The 17,916-nt window shown below is 34.9% G+C and overlaps 2 protein-coding genes across 4 annotated transcripts in view; both read left to right on the forward strand.

The window, feature by feature from the left end:
• Positions 1-1,449: 1,449 nt before the first annotated feature.
• On the forward strand, positions 1,450-11,468 carry lhx9 (LIM homeobox 9). Of its 3 annotated transcripts, none has more exons than XM_079593003.1 (5): positions 1,450-2,228; positions 3,176-3,378; positions 3,871-4,226; positions 7,693-7,895; positions 10,411-11,468. In XM_079593003.1, the coding sequence occupies exons 1-5, from the start codon at positions 2,055-2,057 to the stop codon at positions 10,465-10,467; spliced, it is 993 nt and encodes a 330-aa protein (XP_079449129.1). In that variant the 5' UTR covers positions 1,450-2,054; the 3' UTR covers positions 10,468-11,468. The 3 variants fall into 3 exon arrangements, with proteins under 3 accessions (XP_079449129.1, XP_079449127.1, XP_079449128.1); XM_079593001.1 differs by lacking the exon at positions 10,411-11,468 and adding an exon at positions 8,303-10,016; XM_079593002.1 differs by lacking the exon at positions 10,411-11,468 and adding an exon at positions 8,303-10,016 and having other exon boundaries at positions 3,874-4,226.
• A 1,006-nt stretch (positions 11,469-12,474) lies between these two features.
• The window catches only part of nek7 (NIMA-related kinase 7), a 71,534-nt gene continuing 66,092 nt past the window's right edge, over positions 12,475-17,916 (forward strand). Inside the window, exon 1 of the mRNA XM_079593678.1 lies at positions 12,475-12,751. The gene's annotated coding sequence lies outside the window, so the exon portion shown is untranslated. The remainder of the gene's footprint in view (positions 12,752-17,916) is intronic.

Consider the following 17,916-nt stretch of genomic DNA (forward strand, 5'->3'; position numbering starts at 1 on the left):
ATGAAGCAAACATTTTTTTTAAGCAATTGCAAGCTACAAACTCAAGACTGTAATTTGCTTCGTATTCCTGTAGTTAAATGCAAAAGTTGCTGCTATATTGCATTTGAGATTATCAGATTTTGACATGATTTCAGTTGGACCAATTGACTCGCATAAAGCTCATTTGGTCGCTGACAGACACATTATTTACACGTGAGATACATTTGTTCCGTCGATTTTATGAAGTAAAAATAACCGCACGATTGAAAGCTGTTGTGAGCTTGATAGCCTACCTCAAGATCAGGACGAATTTATTAATTTCTTCTAATGGGCTAAATAATTCATGAATATATTTTTTTTAGAGGAGGGCATGAAAAAGATGAATATATTGCTAGACCAATTAAAACTATAGACAAATTAGACTGAATAGAAAGATACAATGACACAAGGAAGCGACTAAACTTATTAAAGAAAAATCTAAAAAAAAAAGATAATTAAAATGCTCACCCAAATCCTATTTAAAATATATCAATCGAATAAATGGCGTGTGTAAATTTAAGAAGGCAATGCTCGTGCAATACTTAATAAAATACATTTGCGAAACGAGTGTTACAGTTTAAACGCGACATAGACTACATAAAGAGATGCAAAATATCGCCTAGATAATCCATTCTGCCTTTGATATCATTACTATCACGACTAATTGGATTAAATTTGCTATCATTGAGGTAGGTATTATCACTCTCAAATATAATTCTAGACCATTTCTCGTATGTATTCGTACAGAAAATAAACTGTGGAAATGAGATTCATTTGACGTTTGACATCTGAAAATCAAAGAATGTAAACAACTGCTTATTCCTCCTCCCAACAGCATCGCCCCCCTTCCCTCGCTCTCCTTTCTCTCTCTTTCTCCCGCAAACACACAAGAGAAAGAGACAATCTCTCTCACTCACACACACACACACACACACACACACACACACACACACACACACACACACACACACACACACACACACACACACACACACACACACCTTGATAAAGCAGTCTGACAACTTTTTAAATTATGCCACCACTTTAGTTCACTTTCATTTTACAGATGTCACACACTTTATCCTCAAACAGTTGTTTTACATTTTCTTATTTAAGCATAAAATACATTATAGCTGAATTTGTGCAGTTGAGATAAACGGTGCAGAGTCCAAATTTCAAATACATTTAAAGAAAGCAATTATATATATATATAGGCCTATGGGTGCTTCATACACTTGCTTCAAATGTATCCATGCAAATATATAAACGGGAATTATAAATGAGGCTAATTATAAATGACACATGCTTTCAGTTGCATCATTTGCGTTAAGAAACTAAACAACCAACTCCATAAGATAATTTCCCAATCGCAATTTTCCAACAAGACACAAAACTAAAGACAGCTCAGATGACTAACATTCAACACTTAATTCAGTTATACTTTTGAACCACTCAGTTACACACAATAATAGAAGTATAAGCTAAAAACTACAAGAAAAAAAAAATAAAGCCTCACAAAAAAAAAGTGGCAAAGTGGCAAACTGCAGCTAAAAAGAAGTAAAAGGTCTGTACCAAGTGCTTTCCAAGCTCGTGTTGCCCATCACCATCGGTTTGAAGAGAGAGTGACAGGTCTTTGTTGGTGAATAGAAATCAGTGGCATTGGAGAGAGGGAGGACTCCTCCTACCCAATTACCCGAGCTGGGCAGGCGTTTGCTCTCTTCACAAATAGGACACAGGATCTCTAACACACACAGTCCCAAACCTGACTTTCAAGCATTCGGATCCCCAGTAGGAGATTGGGACTATCTGAAAAACCAGGTTTAAAACATCCTTCAGACTTCAGCTTTGCCTTATATCGTCCGGACTATACTTTTTTCCCCTCCTGCACGAGACATTGGAGAAGTGGACTTGTTCTCCTGACTGTTCCAGCGCCATCCATCAAATTCCACCGGCTATATTTTTAAATATTGATTGCATTTGTGTGAATTTGTTGGTGTAGATCCACTCGGATGTTTTAAGGATCCGGAAAGCTGTATATGGAAGTTGTGGGGTGCAAGGCGAAAGAAAGCAGTTGCACATTGCGTCCAGCAGCCATGCTTTTCCACGGCATCTCTGGGGATCATATTCAAGGGATCATGGAGGAGATGGAGAGGAGATCTAAAACCGAGTCTCGTCTGGCTAAAACAGTCCAGATGAACGGACGAGAAACGGTAAGATTTTGCATTATTAGCGTGTGTTTTTCGTTTGGGCAAATCTCAGCACTCCTAAACTCTTAATAGTCGCAGACTTCACAGTTTGTAACCCACTTAAAAACACAGCGAAAATTAGTTTAATGTAGTTTAATGTACGATCCTCATTTTGCAAGATTAGCAGGCCTCAAGACACATGCAAAAAAATATATATATTCTGGAAGATTTTTAAAGTAGCCTAGCCTAAATAAATGGCGAGGCTAATTTGTTAGTAAAACGTATTTAATATAAAAAATAAAATAAAAAAGGAGGGATATTTATAAATAAAAATGTAGCCTACATATTTTAAATTTGTAACTATATTCTTACAAATATTATATAGGCTTCATTTTAGCAGTTGTCACAACACAACAGAATAACTTCTTATAAGACCACGAAATAAATACTACAAAAAAAAGAAGTAGGCTATACTTTATATGCATATGCCAATGTGCTAATAAACATGCAATAAAGCTAATAATAATAATTGTGGTTATTAGTAGGCTAGTATCATTAGGCCTATATAGCCTATGCATACTTTTGTAATTTGTATTTCTTTTTAGAATAGGCTACACTGTTATACACATCGCAGTAAAAACAAAACACAGGCCTGCGTTATAGAACTGTGCATTATATCTCATTTTGCCTTAATAAATCGGTATATCCATCTCGCACTCTGATAACAATTACATTAATATATATATATATATATATATATATATATATATATATATATATATATATATATATATATCTCTGAATAAGCTAATTTGTTTTTATTATTCAGGCTTTATTTTTATTTAGTTTTAGTTCTAAATCTATTGTGGCAAACTCAATTAGTGTGGTAGGCCTGTATTTTAATGAACGCATACACTTTCACTCCCTCACTCACTCACTCACTCCATCTCTTTATGTTGTGTTTTCTGAAGACTATGCCCTCCATGAGCCCAGAGAAGCCCGCGCTGTGCGCCGGCTGCGGTGGGAAAATCTCCGACAGATACTACTTACTCGCCGTTGATAAACAGTGGCATTTAAGGTGTCTCAAGTGTTGTGAATGTAAACTGGCCCTTGAATCCGAGCTGACGTGTTTCGCGAAGGATGGCAGCATTTACTGCAAAGAGGATTACTACAGGTAAGTTTAACTTTGAGGCTTAAACCGTGCATTAGGCCTGTTTAGTAGGCCCTGGTTAGTAACTTTTTTTTTTTAACACACATAAAGAACTGGTGTCATCAGAGCCAGTGTAAGCCATTGACCCATAGTGATTTTCTGACACGCTTAAATTAATCTAATAAAGCGAATTAATTCATGCTGAATGCACGATGGGGTTTTTCCTCAGCTCAAATTCAATTCGTTTAGGCTATTTTACTGCCACCTAAAACTTGTAACCCAATTATTGAATTGAAAGTAAACCAAAAATAAGTGTGTTCCTTAAATAGCATCACTACGATGACCTAGTGTATTCAAATAATTGGAAAAATTTTAAAATGATTTTTGATGAATCAAAAATATTTGTGCATGCGCTTTAAATATGTTATGCGTTCTGTGATGTTCATTAATGACCTAATGAACGTTATTACCAATCTAAGTGTTTATTTTGATTATAAATGACTCGTGCTGTTCCAGAAGGTTCTCCGTGCAGAGATGTGCCCGCTGCCACCTCGGCATCTCCGCCTCGGAAATGGTGATGCGCGCCAGGGACTCCGTGTACCATCTGAGCTGCTTCACCTGCACCACATGCAACAAAACACTGACCACGGGTGACCATTTCGGCATGAAAGACAACTTGGTTTACTGCCGGGTTCACTTTGAGACCCTTGTTCAGGGAGAGTATCACCCTCAATTAAACTACGCTGAATTAGCGGCCAAAGGCGGAGGGCTCGCGCTACCTTACTTCAATGGCACCGGCACGGTGCAGAAAGGAAGGCCGAGGAAGAGGAAGAGTCCAGCGATGGGGATAGATATCGGCTCTTACAACTCAGGTGAGATGTGCATTAAATGGACTTCCTCAATGGACGGATAACATTGATTTTGGTTGCATTTTATATCCTTAATTGTTCGTGTAATCGCCTACATCTACATGTGAATAATTGTGCTTTCGATAAACATTGATTTTATTTTTTACTATTAGGGGGAAGCGGGAAAATGCATTTAATTCAGTTGCCGTTTAAAAATCAGCAGACAATCAAATGCAAACGTCTATAATAATTAATACAAGCCTCACGCTATGCATTTCTGATTTCTCTAATATAGCCTGTTTTAGTGCACTGTAAAAAAAAATATCAATAAGTTATGACAACATATGCTTTTACATTGCTTTAACTCATCTAAAATAAGTTAAGCCATTTTCAACTTTTTTTATTAGTTAGGCCTACTCAAGATTCAACACATTTTTTTATGTCAGTTTAATGTAATTTAAGTTGAACCTACTTAAACATCCAAGTTAATTGTACTTAAAAATGTAAGGCAGCACATTTTATATTCAATTCAGCAAATTCAATTTTATATATTGCACTAGGCCTATATGCAAAATTGCATTACAGAAGGCCTTTTTTGCAAGGGTCTGTTTGAAGTGCACTATGTGTAGATAAAGTGGGACAGGTTCTTTCCGGGAAAGTGGGACACTTAAAACTTGTTCTGGGATTATGATTATTAATCTACATTGTAAAAAATGTAATGATCGATAAGTTATGACAACATATATAGGCCTATATTTTTTTTTTACATTGCTTTAACTCATCAAAATAAGTTAAACAATTTAATATATATATATATAATTAACACAAGATTCAACTCCATTTTTAAAGTCAGTTTAATGTAGGCCTAATTTTAGTGGAAATGACTTAAACATCCAAGTTGATTGTTACTTAAAAAATAAAAGGCAGCAAATTTGTTTTAATTCTTTATATATATATATATATATATATATATATATATATATATATATATATATATATATATATATATATATATAAACCGTGTGTGTGTGTGTGTGTGTGTGTGTGTGTGTATGAGCAAACATGACATAGGCTAAACCATGTCATCCAAGGAATAGAGCCTGTATAAATATACTAATAGCAGACGTGAGATTAGATATTAGTTGTTGGTTGTTTGATGGTTTCATGCTGGACCATGCTGGTCACTTATGGTCATTAGTTGGCCCAAGCTGGTCTAGATAATAGATCAGATGGATTATCAGGTGATAGGGCCATGGTCGTGCTTGTAGATCACCTTGGACCAGTAACAAACCAGCCAAGATGTTCCAATAATAACCATCTTGTTCATAAGATTTTTTTTTAGCTTTTAGTTCTTAATGCCTGCAAACAATATTTTCGGTTCAAGTGAAAATCAGTATTTCAGTGTGTTCAAATGTCTATCATTATTACATAGAAATTACGATAAAAATTTTGTAGCATCACAAAAATGTGCGCCCTATCGCGAATTCGCCACAAAAAAAATCGTACAGCTGCATTAATACTGTAGCCTATCATCATATGCCTAGAATATTATAACCTACAAAAATATACAATGACACTGTATTTTTTCCTCTTTTAGTGCTAGGCTATATTTATTTTTTCTTTGGTTTTTATTTATGCGACAACAGTAAAATGTAGGCTACATCGCGCTTGTGTCTTGATGATTGGATCTGATTAATTATAGGCCTCGCTCATTAGTGCGTCATCAAACATCTAATTTGATATTCTCAAAGGAGTGAACCCCGTGACCCAGCCCCGTGCACGCGCAGGGATCATAGCAATGTAGATCCATCGCCCACAGGCCTGTATCTTCCCTCGTAATACCAGTCACTATTTCCTCGCTTTTTCTAATTTTTCTACTTTTTCGAATTCAGCCATACGTCATAATGCACCCCCGCTGCGCCTGTTTTGTTTTGGCTGTTACAATTACTGTCTGCTTGGAAAAAATGTGGCTTTGTGTGCCAAGTTTCTGCCGTTCTTCATGAATGGAGAGAAATAAGGGTAATCTGCCTGTTAATTGTTCTCCGTTAATTGAATGTGACGTCGGAATCTCTGGCTTTCAACCAGCTCCGATTTAGCCACTTGAAGGTCATGGCTGTTCTCAGGACACAAGCGCGAGCGCACACATCAGTCCGAGTCTAAACTCCTTCGCTTTTTTATCCGGACTCTAACGTGCTGTGAATTTTGCAATATTCTATAACAGCTGTAGTTTGTCTTACACAATTAAATGGTTGTCAGTTGTAATAATTCTCAAGTTAATACGACTTCAGCGATATTATTGATGATTGGTGACAGTTTTATTTATTGAGGTCTATTATTGTCGTTTTCGTTGTTTTTATTTTATTATTGAAGCATTTTGTTTGTTTATACTTATATTATTTTTGGTAACGTTACAATGTTAACATTTAGTTTTTCACCTTTTCTTCAATCTTTATTTTTTTTTCAGCTTGCATTATTTAAATTTAAATTAAATTTAAATTGCATTATTTTCCTTTCCCATATAATTAGTATTAGTTTTAAATTGTTATTTCAAAGTGATATATAATTGTGCATAGTATTGTATATTTTTATATTCGTTAAAAACCCAATGCACCAGTCGACTTGTTGCATATTTGTAGATAGAGACCTCTGGTGGCAAAAAAGGAGCCTGGATCGTGAAAACAACACTCGTGAGAACATTTTGTTCTCCTCATAGCTATAAATTCTTGTTCATTCTAATAGGTAATTATTTTATATATTTACTAATGTAAACACAAACGTAAACGGTGCGGTGAAATGAGCCCCGATCGAATTAATTACCAAATGAATTAAACGGAGCAGCGATTTAACATGAAGGCAACTGACACCTTTGATTAATAAATCATTTTAGCTATCCATGGTAGTTAACGGGTATTAATATCTATACATCCATAAATTATCAAGTACAGTAATTTAAGATAAAACGAAGGTGACGCTATTCATCCACCCAAATTTTCATATGAATATTGTAATAAATTGCAAAAGGTTGGCAAGCAGTTGTTTTGAATTTAGTTATATTTCAATTAATTTCGTCAGGTGTCATGTGATTCTAATGACTTTTTCACTTCTTTTTTTTGGCATCGATGGTTCCTTGTAGAACCTTTAACATCCATGGAACATACAAAAGGTTCTTTATAGTGGAACACAGTTCTTTAGATTTTTAAAATGCTTTTCACACTAAGAAATGGAACTGTTCACTGGTTCCTTTGTGAACTAAAATGGTTCTTCTTTGGCATCACTGAGAAACCCCACTTTCGGAACCTTTGTTTTTAAGAGTTTAAGAAGTTAAATATGACATGTTTATCCATTAACTAATTTACAGCTGTATATAGTTTTCGATACTATATTTCAATCCTCAATGTAGAGTTTGAAATCAAATATTTCTCTGACAAACATCGTCGAGTGATTCTATGTCGAATCTCATGCTTTATTTTCGCCTTGTTCTGGTACTCAGGTTGTAACGAGAACGAAGCGGACCATTTGGATCGGGATCAGCAATCCTACCCTCCTTCCCAGAAGACCAAGCGTATGCGTACGTCGTTCAAACACCATCAGCTTCGCACCATGAAGTCCTACTTTGCCATAAACCACAACCCCGATGCCAAGGACTTAAAACAGCTTGCCCAAAAGACAGGACTGACCAAGAGAGTTCTTCAGGTAAGCGTTGCCACACAGTAGACTCCATTTCACATCCACACCAACACCTTCGCATCCCCTTCTTGAGTTTTTTGCTTTCCGTTTTAACCCATCAGTCATTTTTCTGTTGTTATGTCATGTTGTTAGACATTTTGCAAGGCAATATACTAAATAGAGGCTTAATTCAAGGGGCAATACTTGTGCACCAAAAAAAGAAAAAAATCCAAATTGATGGTCCATGTTTTCCAGTAGAATCCCTTTCAAAAGTTGAGGCCTGTTACTTTGTACAGCCTTTCGATTCACTTTGGCATTGTTTAGTAGTGATTAACTTTGTGATGTGAAATGATATGACTTATAAGTAGGCACAAATATGACAATAATTCGCAGCAAAACACAAAAAGAGTAAAGACACTGGGATTGGTTTGCAGGTTTGGTTCCAAAACGCACGGGCCAAATTCAGAAGGAACGTTTTGCGGCAGGAGAATGGGGGTGTTGATAAGGCTGACGGCACGTCACTTCCGCCGCCCTCTTCCGACAGCGGTGCTATGACCCCACCCAGCACGGCCACCACACTAACTGACCTGACCAATCCCTCTATCACCGTAGTAACATCAGTGACCTCTAGTTTGGACAGCCACGAATCTGGGAGCCCCCCACAAACTACCTTGACAAACCTTTTCTAACACGGATTTGCTGTTTTTTTTTTTGTCTTTATCCCACTTTATTTTCAGATTCTATTTTTATTTTCCACAACAACAAAAAACAAAAACCCTTTGGCGACAACAGAAAGACCTTTGGAAATGTAAGACGAGACCTACTAAAAATGTGTAGCATTTGCAACCGCGTGGCAGCTGAGTTTGTAGTACTTGTCATTGATTTGTTTTCGTGATCATTATAGATCAATAAGTTACGACAAAGTATGTTTTTACAATGCTTTAACTCATCAAAAAGTTGAAAATCGCTTAACTTATTTTGATAAGTTATTCAAGATTCAACTCTGGGGTTTTTTAAACGCCAGTTTAATGTAATTTAAGTTGAAATGACTTAAACATCCAAGTTAATTGTACACGTAAACGTAAATTAAGGCAGCAACTTTTCTTTATAATTTCAGATATTAAATGCCCGCCACAGGAAAAAAAAAAAGTATGTCCGCATACAGTACGTTTCCAGTTTTATTTCCAACATTATTTGAGTATATTCCGCAGGAAGAAATACACTGGGAATGTTTCCCATGAGCTCAAACGCCAAGTGGATGCTGCGACCTCAATTTAGGTCGGTTTTGTCACTGACGCCGGACTGTAATGCCAAATAACGGCGGTAATTGTTTAAAACGTTACCACCTAATTTGCCACAATGTGTGCGAATCAGATCACAAGGTGGCCTGGGATAGTTTGCCGGGCCTCAACCAGTGGAACAACTGTTTTGAATGAAGATATCCAACGCTCAGTGACAATATGGTGCCCAGTAGGAAGCGTTATGAGTGATTTGTGAATGCGAAGCAGGAAGTTAATTGGGAAAGACACGCATCACCCTGTTTTGTTCTGGTTCCACCCCCCCCTTCTTTTTTAATGTTCTGCCACCGAACAGACCAAAAAACAACAACATTTACGGCTCAAGTTGGAGATCGGTCGGGGCTCCTCGCTAGGGTGAAACATTTCCTTGTGTGATGACAAATTTGTTCTGTTGTAGAACAAAGTGGTACACTAGATCTGCTTCATGAAGTAGATGCTTAACTCAGTTCTACTATGTGCCTTATGCGACTTGGAAGAGAGTTTGTGAAAATTCAGGAGATACATGTTTGTTTGTTAAATGATTTCCATCCTTGGAACGCCTCACTAGTTTTGTACTGTTCTGTTTTTCATCTGATTTTTCTGAAGATCTTTTTAATGGTGTATTCTGTTACAAGGGGGCGGCGATGTCATAGAAGGCAGTTGTGCACTCTTTCAGAACTAGTTGGTAAATCCGAGAATCATATATATTGATCTTCGTGTTAATAGTACAGTACATGTTCTATCAAGATTGTCCATGTTTCCTTGTTTCTTGAAAAAAGATGGTGTATAGAAACTATTTCCCCTTAAATATTTATGGACCAAACAGTTGTTATATCTTATTAAATTTGTGTGAATAAAACTACTTTGCTTTACAAGCGTTTTATTTTTCATTACACAAACCATTTTTGTGTTGCTTTCAGATTTAAACTTCTGCTCACACCAAAAAAAAAAAAAAAAAAACACACACACACAACTACACACATACACATGACAGATCGAACCTTTTCTTGCTTTCATTCTGACATGGATTTCTGACTTTATTCTGTTTCTGTTGTTAAAGTAATGCCCCATGGATTTGAACCAAAGCCCTGTAGTCAAAAAAAAGAAAGAAAAAATGCTTTTTAATGCATGAACATGGCTACTTTATACAGGAATACAAAGCACAGGAATGCTAGAAAGCCTTTTTTGAAAAACTAGTACATAAACCTCTCAAAGCAAGGTTGCTCTGTAGTTTAATATATTGTTACTTTATGATTTTTTTTCAGGGAGAACAAATCTTGGGGCATTACAGCCATACTTCACGACGTTTGAAAATTCCCTAAAGTATTAAAAGAAGCTTTGATCGGAATTCTTCACCATTGAAGACAAAGACAATATTAGGGTCAGATTTTAGAGTGATTTAAACAACAAAAAATGTACCAAATCTACCAAAAATGTACTCCAAATTTCTTTTTTTCTTCTTTTTTTTTTTTTTTTGGTCCTGAATGTTTAAAAACATCTTCGTAAGAGAATCCACAACAAATGGGATATTTTTCTTACGACTGAAATGAGGCAGGAAGGCAAAGAAAGATAAGTTGTACAGTACTGTAGATACATAACAGAGCAACCTTGCTCCAAGAGGCGACTGCAGGAGACGGGATCTACGCACGCATGCATGTCTACACACACACACACACACACACACACACACACACACACACACACACACACACACTACCTTGTAATTTTGCTTGCTGTAAAACATTCCTGTGCAACAAATGTCACATATCATGAACACACAGCCTTCCTAAAACTTGGCAGCAAAATGTCCGACCAAGAGAAGCTGGAAAGGAACACCATATGGCTGTATTTAAAATGAAAACAAGTTATTTAAAAAAAAAAAAGAAAAAAAAGAAAAAAGATTGAGATTTTTGCATGCACTTCATGTTGTTGACGGCAATTTCAGGTGGATATTATTTTATATTGATGTTTCATTTGTTGTCTGTTGTATACTATAACCTTAAAAGCACATTTCTTCTTGTAAATCCAAAATCTTAATACAAAACAACAGTAAAAGTCAGTAAAAGCATGTTTGATTTGACAATAAAAACTGGTTATCTTAGAAAAAAAAAAAATATATATATATATATTGGGTGCCCTGATTTTCTTAGTAACACATTCTTGTGGTGTTAGTAAAACATAAATCAATAAAATACTAAAGGGAAATATTCCTCTTTTTTTTATTGTAATTTTGATGTAGTGGTAAATGTTTTAAAATAATATGCTGTTTTTTTTCTTATTGTAACAAGAAAGCCAGCTTTATTAAACAATGCTTGTTATACTCTGTTAAGTGTGTGTGGGGAAAGCATTGGGCCACATGGGGGCCTAGTAAACAGTAAAGTGTTGAATTCCTGCTATGCCAGACTTGTCAAGCTTAGAGCTGCATCACTGATCTGCACATGCTGGATGACCGCAAAACATAATTCTTTTCAGTCTGTGTACAATTTCTGTTCTGCCTTCATAAAAATGTTTAGTCAGACAACACAATGTGCTTCATGTGGTAACATATAAGTCACATAAAGGGATAGTTCGCCTAAAATAAAAATTCTGTAATTTACTCACCCTCATGTTGTTCAAAACCTGTATGAGTTTCTTTTATCTGTTGAACACAAATTATATTTTAAAGAATGTTGGTAACCAGACAGTTGACAGGCCTAGCCATTGACTTCCATATGTTTTTGTTTTTTTTACTATGGAAGTCAATGGCTACCGTTAAATGTTTGATAGCCCATATTCTTCAAAATATCTTATTTTGTGTTCAATATGAGGGTGCGTAAATGCTGACACAATTTTCATTTTTGGGTGAACTAGCCTATCCCTTTAAAGTTACCATGTAACTTTTGGTGCTCTAGCGGTTAATAAACAAAACTGCTGGCGTCTGGCGGAAGAACATTATAGCCGGAGCTACTTCTGTCTGTTGATGTATTCACGCAGGTACTGTGCTCCTCCGCAGCAGTTAGCGTCCTTATCGGTCTAATAAAAACACTTCTTTATAGGCCTACCGTAGTGATTAGGGAATCAGGACGACAAAATACAGTTTTTGAACAAATTTTGAACTAGAAAAAAGTTACATAGTGTATGTGACTGAATCTACCTGGATAAAATAGAACGCCAACCAACGGAGGTAATTTTAAGTGTCAAAACTTGTAGAAATGCACATGTCCAGGGTTTATAAGCGTATATAGCTATGCAATTATATATACATGCATTGTAATAATAAAAATATCAGTTCATCACTTATCTGCCGTTTGGCTAAGATTATATTAATAAAAAATATGAATTCCTCACGTGTATACGACACATTCAGTAGTCCGTTGTCCTTTGGGCTAAAGTCAACAAGACAGGCTCTTAACACCCGTGACCGTAGGGAATTCTTAGGAAAACAAGGGACCTTGAGAGTTCAAAAGGAGGCGATGATGGATTTATTTTTACACACTTGGAGGAGTGGACGGTCACCATAACCAGAAGCAAACAGGAAGATGGATGCTATCCTCCCCTGCAGACAGCGATTTTATGGAAATCTTTCTCTCACACACAAGGAGGCAAACTGCATGATGAATCAGGAAGGTTTGTGATTGTTTACATGAGCATGTTCTATTATGACACACTGATTTTATGTCAGAAAATATAGGCTACATTTCTTTTTTTTATATAGGCTACACTAGGCCTACACTACAAAAACAACAACAACAACAAAAACACTATTAAAGTGTTATAGTTAATCCAAAAATGAAAATTCTGTGCACATTTAATGACTCTCATATTGTTCCAAACTTGTAAAACTTCCTTTCTTCTGTGGAAGAAAAAATATTTTGTGTTTCACATTTGACACTTATGTTATGCCCACAGATGTATAAAAATGATAGAAATCAACCTAGACACAAATGAAGACCTCTTAACATTTCAATACTCTTACCGCTCCTAGATGGCAATAAGATTACTGATGAGATAACATTAAGTTGAAAACATGTTTCTCAAATATCAATAAAGACATAGTAATGTTCCAAACTGCTCAGATTTACCAAAGTGTGCTATTTAAAGTCAGAAATCTCAATATTACCTCATATTTATCGAATTATTGACTGCAAGCTAAAGCTACGGTAAATCCCTTGTGAAAAAAGTAGTCCTACACTTTTAAAAAGATAATTACGGAAATAATATATTTTTAAAAGAATATACTTAATTATGAACTGAATGTAGGCTAATGTTTTCGAACACTTCATTGCATGTTTAATTTAAATTTAATTTAATTTTAGTTTAAATTTACACTTATTTTAAATGTAATTAGATGAAAATGTTATTTTTTTACCCACGTCTGTTTATATTGTGTAATTTTAAAATAACTTCTATTGTCTTTGAAATATGGTTAAAGTGTACTGCCGAATGTACTGACAAGCATTTAAAATTTAATTTAATTTCTATTGAAAAACATGTATTGAAAAATATTTGGAATGACATATTTTTATATTGATGAAGTTGCAATTCATTTCAAATGTAATATTAAATAACACACTACGGTTAAAATTATAATCACGTACTTTACAAGTGCTTTAGTATGTCAGTTCTGACAAAATATTATAAAAAAATTATTTAAAATGTACTTTAACTAAAACTTTCAATTGTACATTACATTACAAAGTGCACTTTTTAAAACTGTACTTAAGTGTGTTAAGAAACATGTATACAATGTATACTCTCTTTAAGTAGTACACTAATTTCATTAGCCTTCATTTCATTAATATATTATTTGCAAGTATGTTTTTTTTTTTAAAGTACTGTCAAAATTGTAAGTACACATTCAATACAATTAAGCGCACACTTCTTTTTCACAAGCGATGCTATTCACATTGGCTTTACAGCTCTATCTTACTATACGTCTCATTTGTGTATGTGTGTTTCTTCGAAGTAGTTTTAGGCGAAACATTGGAGTCAAAGTTGATGCTTAAGTGAAACATGACTCCATTTAGTCTCCTGAGCCATGAAAGAGAAACCTCTGAGCAATAAAATGTTCCTCTGGGGATTCTCAATGTTGTCTCTCTAGTGAATATCTGTGGTTCAGAACACAGGATGGTGTGTAAACAGCTGATGTGTGTGATGTGGACTCAGGTGCTCCTGTGACTGACACGGTAGAGTGAGCCTGAGAGGGACACACACACACACACACACACACACCGACCGACCGACAGGTACATTGCATATACACTGCTGAGACGAGAAAGCAAGAAGCCCGGTGTCAGATGATGTGTACAGTCAGCCTGGCACCTCTGTGTGTGTGTGTGTGTTACCATACAGTGGCAGTTCCACACCAGCACCTTTTATCCCAGGAAAGTATGCATATGACTGCCTCCTACTCTGTCAAAAGTACATGCTCATGTAGCAGTCTGCATTAAACATAAAACACACACACACACACACACACTCACACACAGAGAGAGAGAAAGAGAGAGAGAGAGAGAGAGATAGAGAGACTCTGTGACCCCCTAGCAGCAGATGCAGATAACACATCTGAAATTTTGTGAACATTAAGTTCAGAGGTCAATGACTAACATGCAGGTCGAGTAAGTGTACAAATGTACATTTATACTGGTGCACACACCCATATATAGTGAAGTATCTATCTATCTATCTATCTATCTATCTATCTATCTATCTATCTATCTATCTATCTATCTATCTATCTATCTATCTATCTATCTATCTCTGTCATTTTTAAATATCAAATTCGGACCTTAAGGTAACATTTTAAGTGCTTGAACACTACCACGAACAAGCTTTAAAAAACTGAAGCTAAAATATAATAATGCTTTGCTTTGTTTAGCCTTTCAATAGGCTTTTTGTTGTTGTTTATGTCTACTTACATTTTTCTAAATTTAACCATATCGTTCTACAGACTCATAAAACCACCCAAAATGCTATAATTCTTAAATCACAGTTAATTAGTAAAACTGGTTTCTAAATAATGCACTTTTTTTTCAAAATCATACACATTTTCAATGATATCCATACAGAAATTAATACATTTATAATCATAATAATGTATTATCATAATTTTGATCACATATTAATCTATTCAAATAACATTATTAAAAGTTATTCAAAGTAATTTTAATTGACTTCATACTGTACATTTACATTTATTTTATTACACAAGTTTTAGTCAATGCTGAAATAATGCATTCTGACTGTAATTAAATGAAGGAATTATGAAATATAAAGACGAGATTGACATATATGGAAATCTCTGCTTTTTTGTCATTTAGAAAACGTACGCTTAAAAGATGGTCCTCGAGTGACAAAAAAAAAGAAAAAAAAAAAGATGTATATGTGTACATTGATGAAAACATAGAGAACAAAACTGTCGAATTCCATGCCTACAGACACACAAGCAAACAGAAACAGACAAAAGTCACACGCGTGTTTACATAAACGCACGCAGACATGAATATTTGATTCGTGTAACTTTCTTATTGACAGCTGCAATAATAAATCAAATCAAGCTGGCTGTTTTTTTATGCGCTACAGCGCGACCCTTTCGTGCACCACCAAAAAAAAGTTCATTGTCTGGGGGTAAAGACAAACAAGACCCGGAAAAAGACACGAGGAAGCTCATCTACATTCCAAAAAAAATATGAAATCAAACAAGGATTTTGGCAAAACAAATATCTAAAAAAAAAAAAAAAAAAAAAACCTTAACATTATGGAGCCGCCGTCGTTCTACTTTTAGAACAATCGACACAATCTGATTATTACACAGATTTCAAGACAACAGACTGCAGTGTTGAACCAGAGCTCCTGTGTGCAGTCACAAGAGCTGCCTCTTATCCATCTATCTAATTATTCCCTCAGAAACCAGAAATTTGAAGATACTAAAGACAGTCCCTATCTGTCATGAAGCAGCATTGATCTCATTGAGAGCAAAATGTGGGTGTTGAGGGAGCCCAATATAACTCATGCCATTAAATTCCAGCTTGCCGTTATTCGCCAACAGAATTGACAGATTTTCCGCAGACATTTCTTTTAATCTTCAACGCTTGTTCAAGAAGAGGGGAAAACACACAGTGTGTGCTTTACCTTTCTTATATGGTATTTGTGAGGAGGTTAGCAGAACTGCTATTGAAGTGTCAAGACAGGAAAAAAAAAGAAAGAAAGAAAAGCAGCGCACAACACTTGTTGATTATCAACTGTCAAAATGTAGGAGAAAACATTGTTACTTTCCTTATACGGAACAGAAAACGCTTCCCTCAAATGCTCTGATTGAATGTTATAGTACTGTATAGTATCCTCTCAGCTTATTGCAGCAATTTTATTGCTGACAACACATAATGTTGTTTATATTGATACAGTGTTAATGCTGTGAGGTGTAAACAAAAAATAGCCTTCCTTTTGATGTTATGTTGACACTAGCAAGATTACTGTAAACGAGTTGCTGCCTTCCATTTTTAAGTACAATTAACTTGGATGTTTAAGTCATTTCAACTTAAATTACATTAAACTAACTGTTAAAAATTAGTTGAATCTTGTATAACATAAAAAAAGTTGCAAATTGCTTAACTTATTTTGATGAGTTAAAGCAATGTAAAAACATATGTTGTCATAACTTATTGATCATGTGATTTAGATATGCTGATGTGGTTGTCGTTTTGTAACTAAATAAGTTTAGTCTTATATTGCATGCTTCACTAACAATCTTCACTGTAAAACATGTGGCTGCGATTAGTTAAAATTGGTTGAGATAACTTAAATATCCAACTTAACCAAAGTAAACTAAAGTTAACTAAACTTAATATTTTAAGTCAAGCATGAACACATACTTTTTAAAGTTGAAACAATGTTGGATTTTAAGTTGTGATAAATAATCGCAGCAATTTTTTTTTACAGTGTTGGAACTGGTAATCGCAGGTAATACTATCCACACCAAAATCAGTCAAATCAAGTTAGTGGATAAATAATGGCGAATTGTGGCGTAACATTGTGAATCACAACAAATTATGATGTTTATGTTGTTTGTTCATTCGTTTTTCTGTTAAGATTCGACATTATAAGATCACGTAAAACTCTAGTTGTTTTAGAGCCAGACATTTATAAAATAAAAAAAAATAGAAAGAAGAATAAATAAAAGTGAAAAGTGAAGGAATGAGATTAGTGATAATGTCATTTGCTCTTTGAGTGTATATATATATATCGCTCGCGTTATTCCCTAAAAAAGTAACTAATTGTGTTATACTTTTCATGCAGAGTAATGTGTTACGTTACTTTTGCGTTACTTTTTCTCCCCTGGGCTGGACTAGCTTGTTTGTTCTTTAATAACAAAACAATATATATGTATTTGGCAAATGTAAAGGCCAAAAGTGAAATGAATAAGCCTCAAACTGAAATGCAAATTCATACCTGTACAGTAGAGGGCACAGCTCACACAAACCTTCAGCTGTGCTGCCGTTCTGGATTGAAGAAGAATAAGACACACTCTTACTTTAGCAAAAAAAATTTTTTAAACACAAATGTGATCTCAAATGTGACTCATCTAAAGTCATTTTTACTTATTTGTATGGTTAAATTAGATCAGCGAAGGTCAGAAGCAAATTCATTGGTTAATAAAGTGAGATTAAATCCATAAAGTATGCGTGTTATTTAACATATTTAATTATTGCAAGTTTGCATAATATTCTGAGTTTGCATTTCACTGTTTTTTTTAATTAATTTATTTGTTTTATTGAGGAATACTGAATCTGTTT

This window comes from Phoxinus phoxinus (genome assembly GCF_949152265.1).
Source record: "Phoxinus phoxinus genome assembly, chromosome: 20".
Lineage (NCBI taxonomy): Eukaryota > Metazoa > Chordata > Actinopteri > Cypriniformes > Leuciscidae > Phoxinus > Phoxinus phoxinus.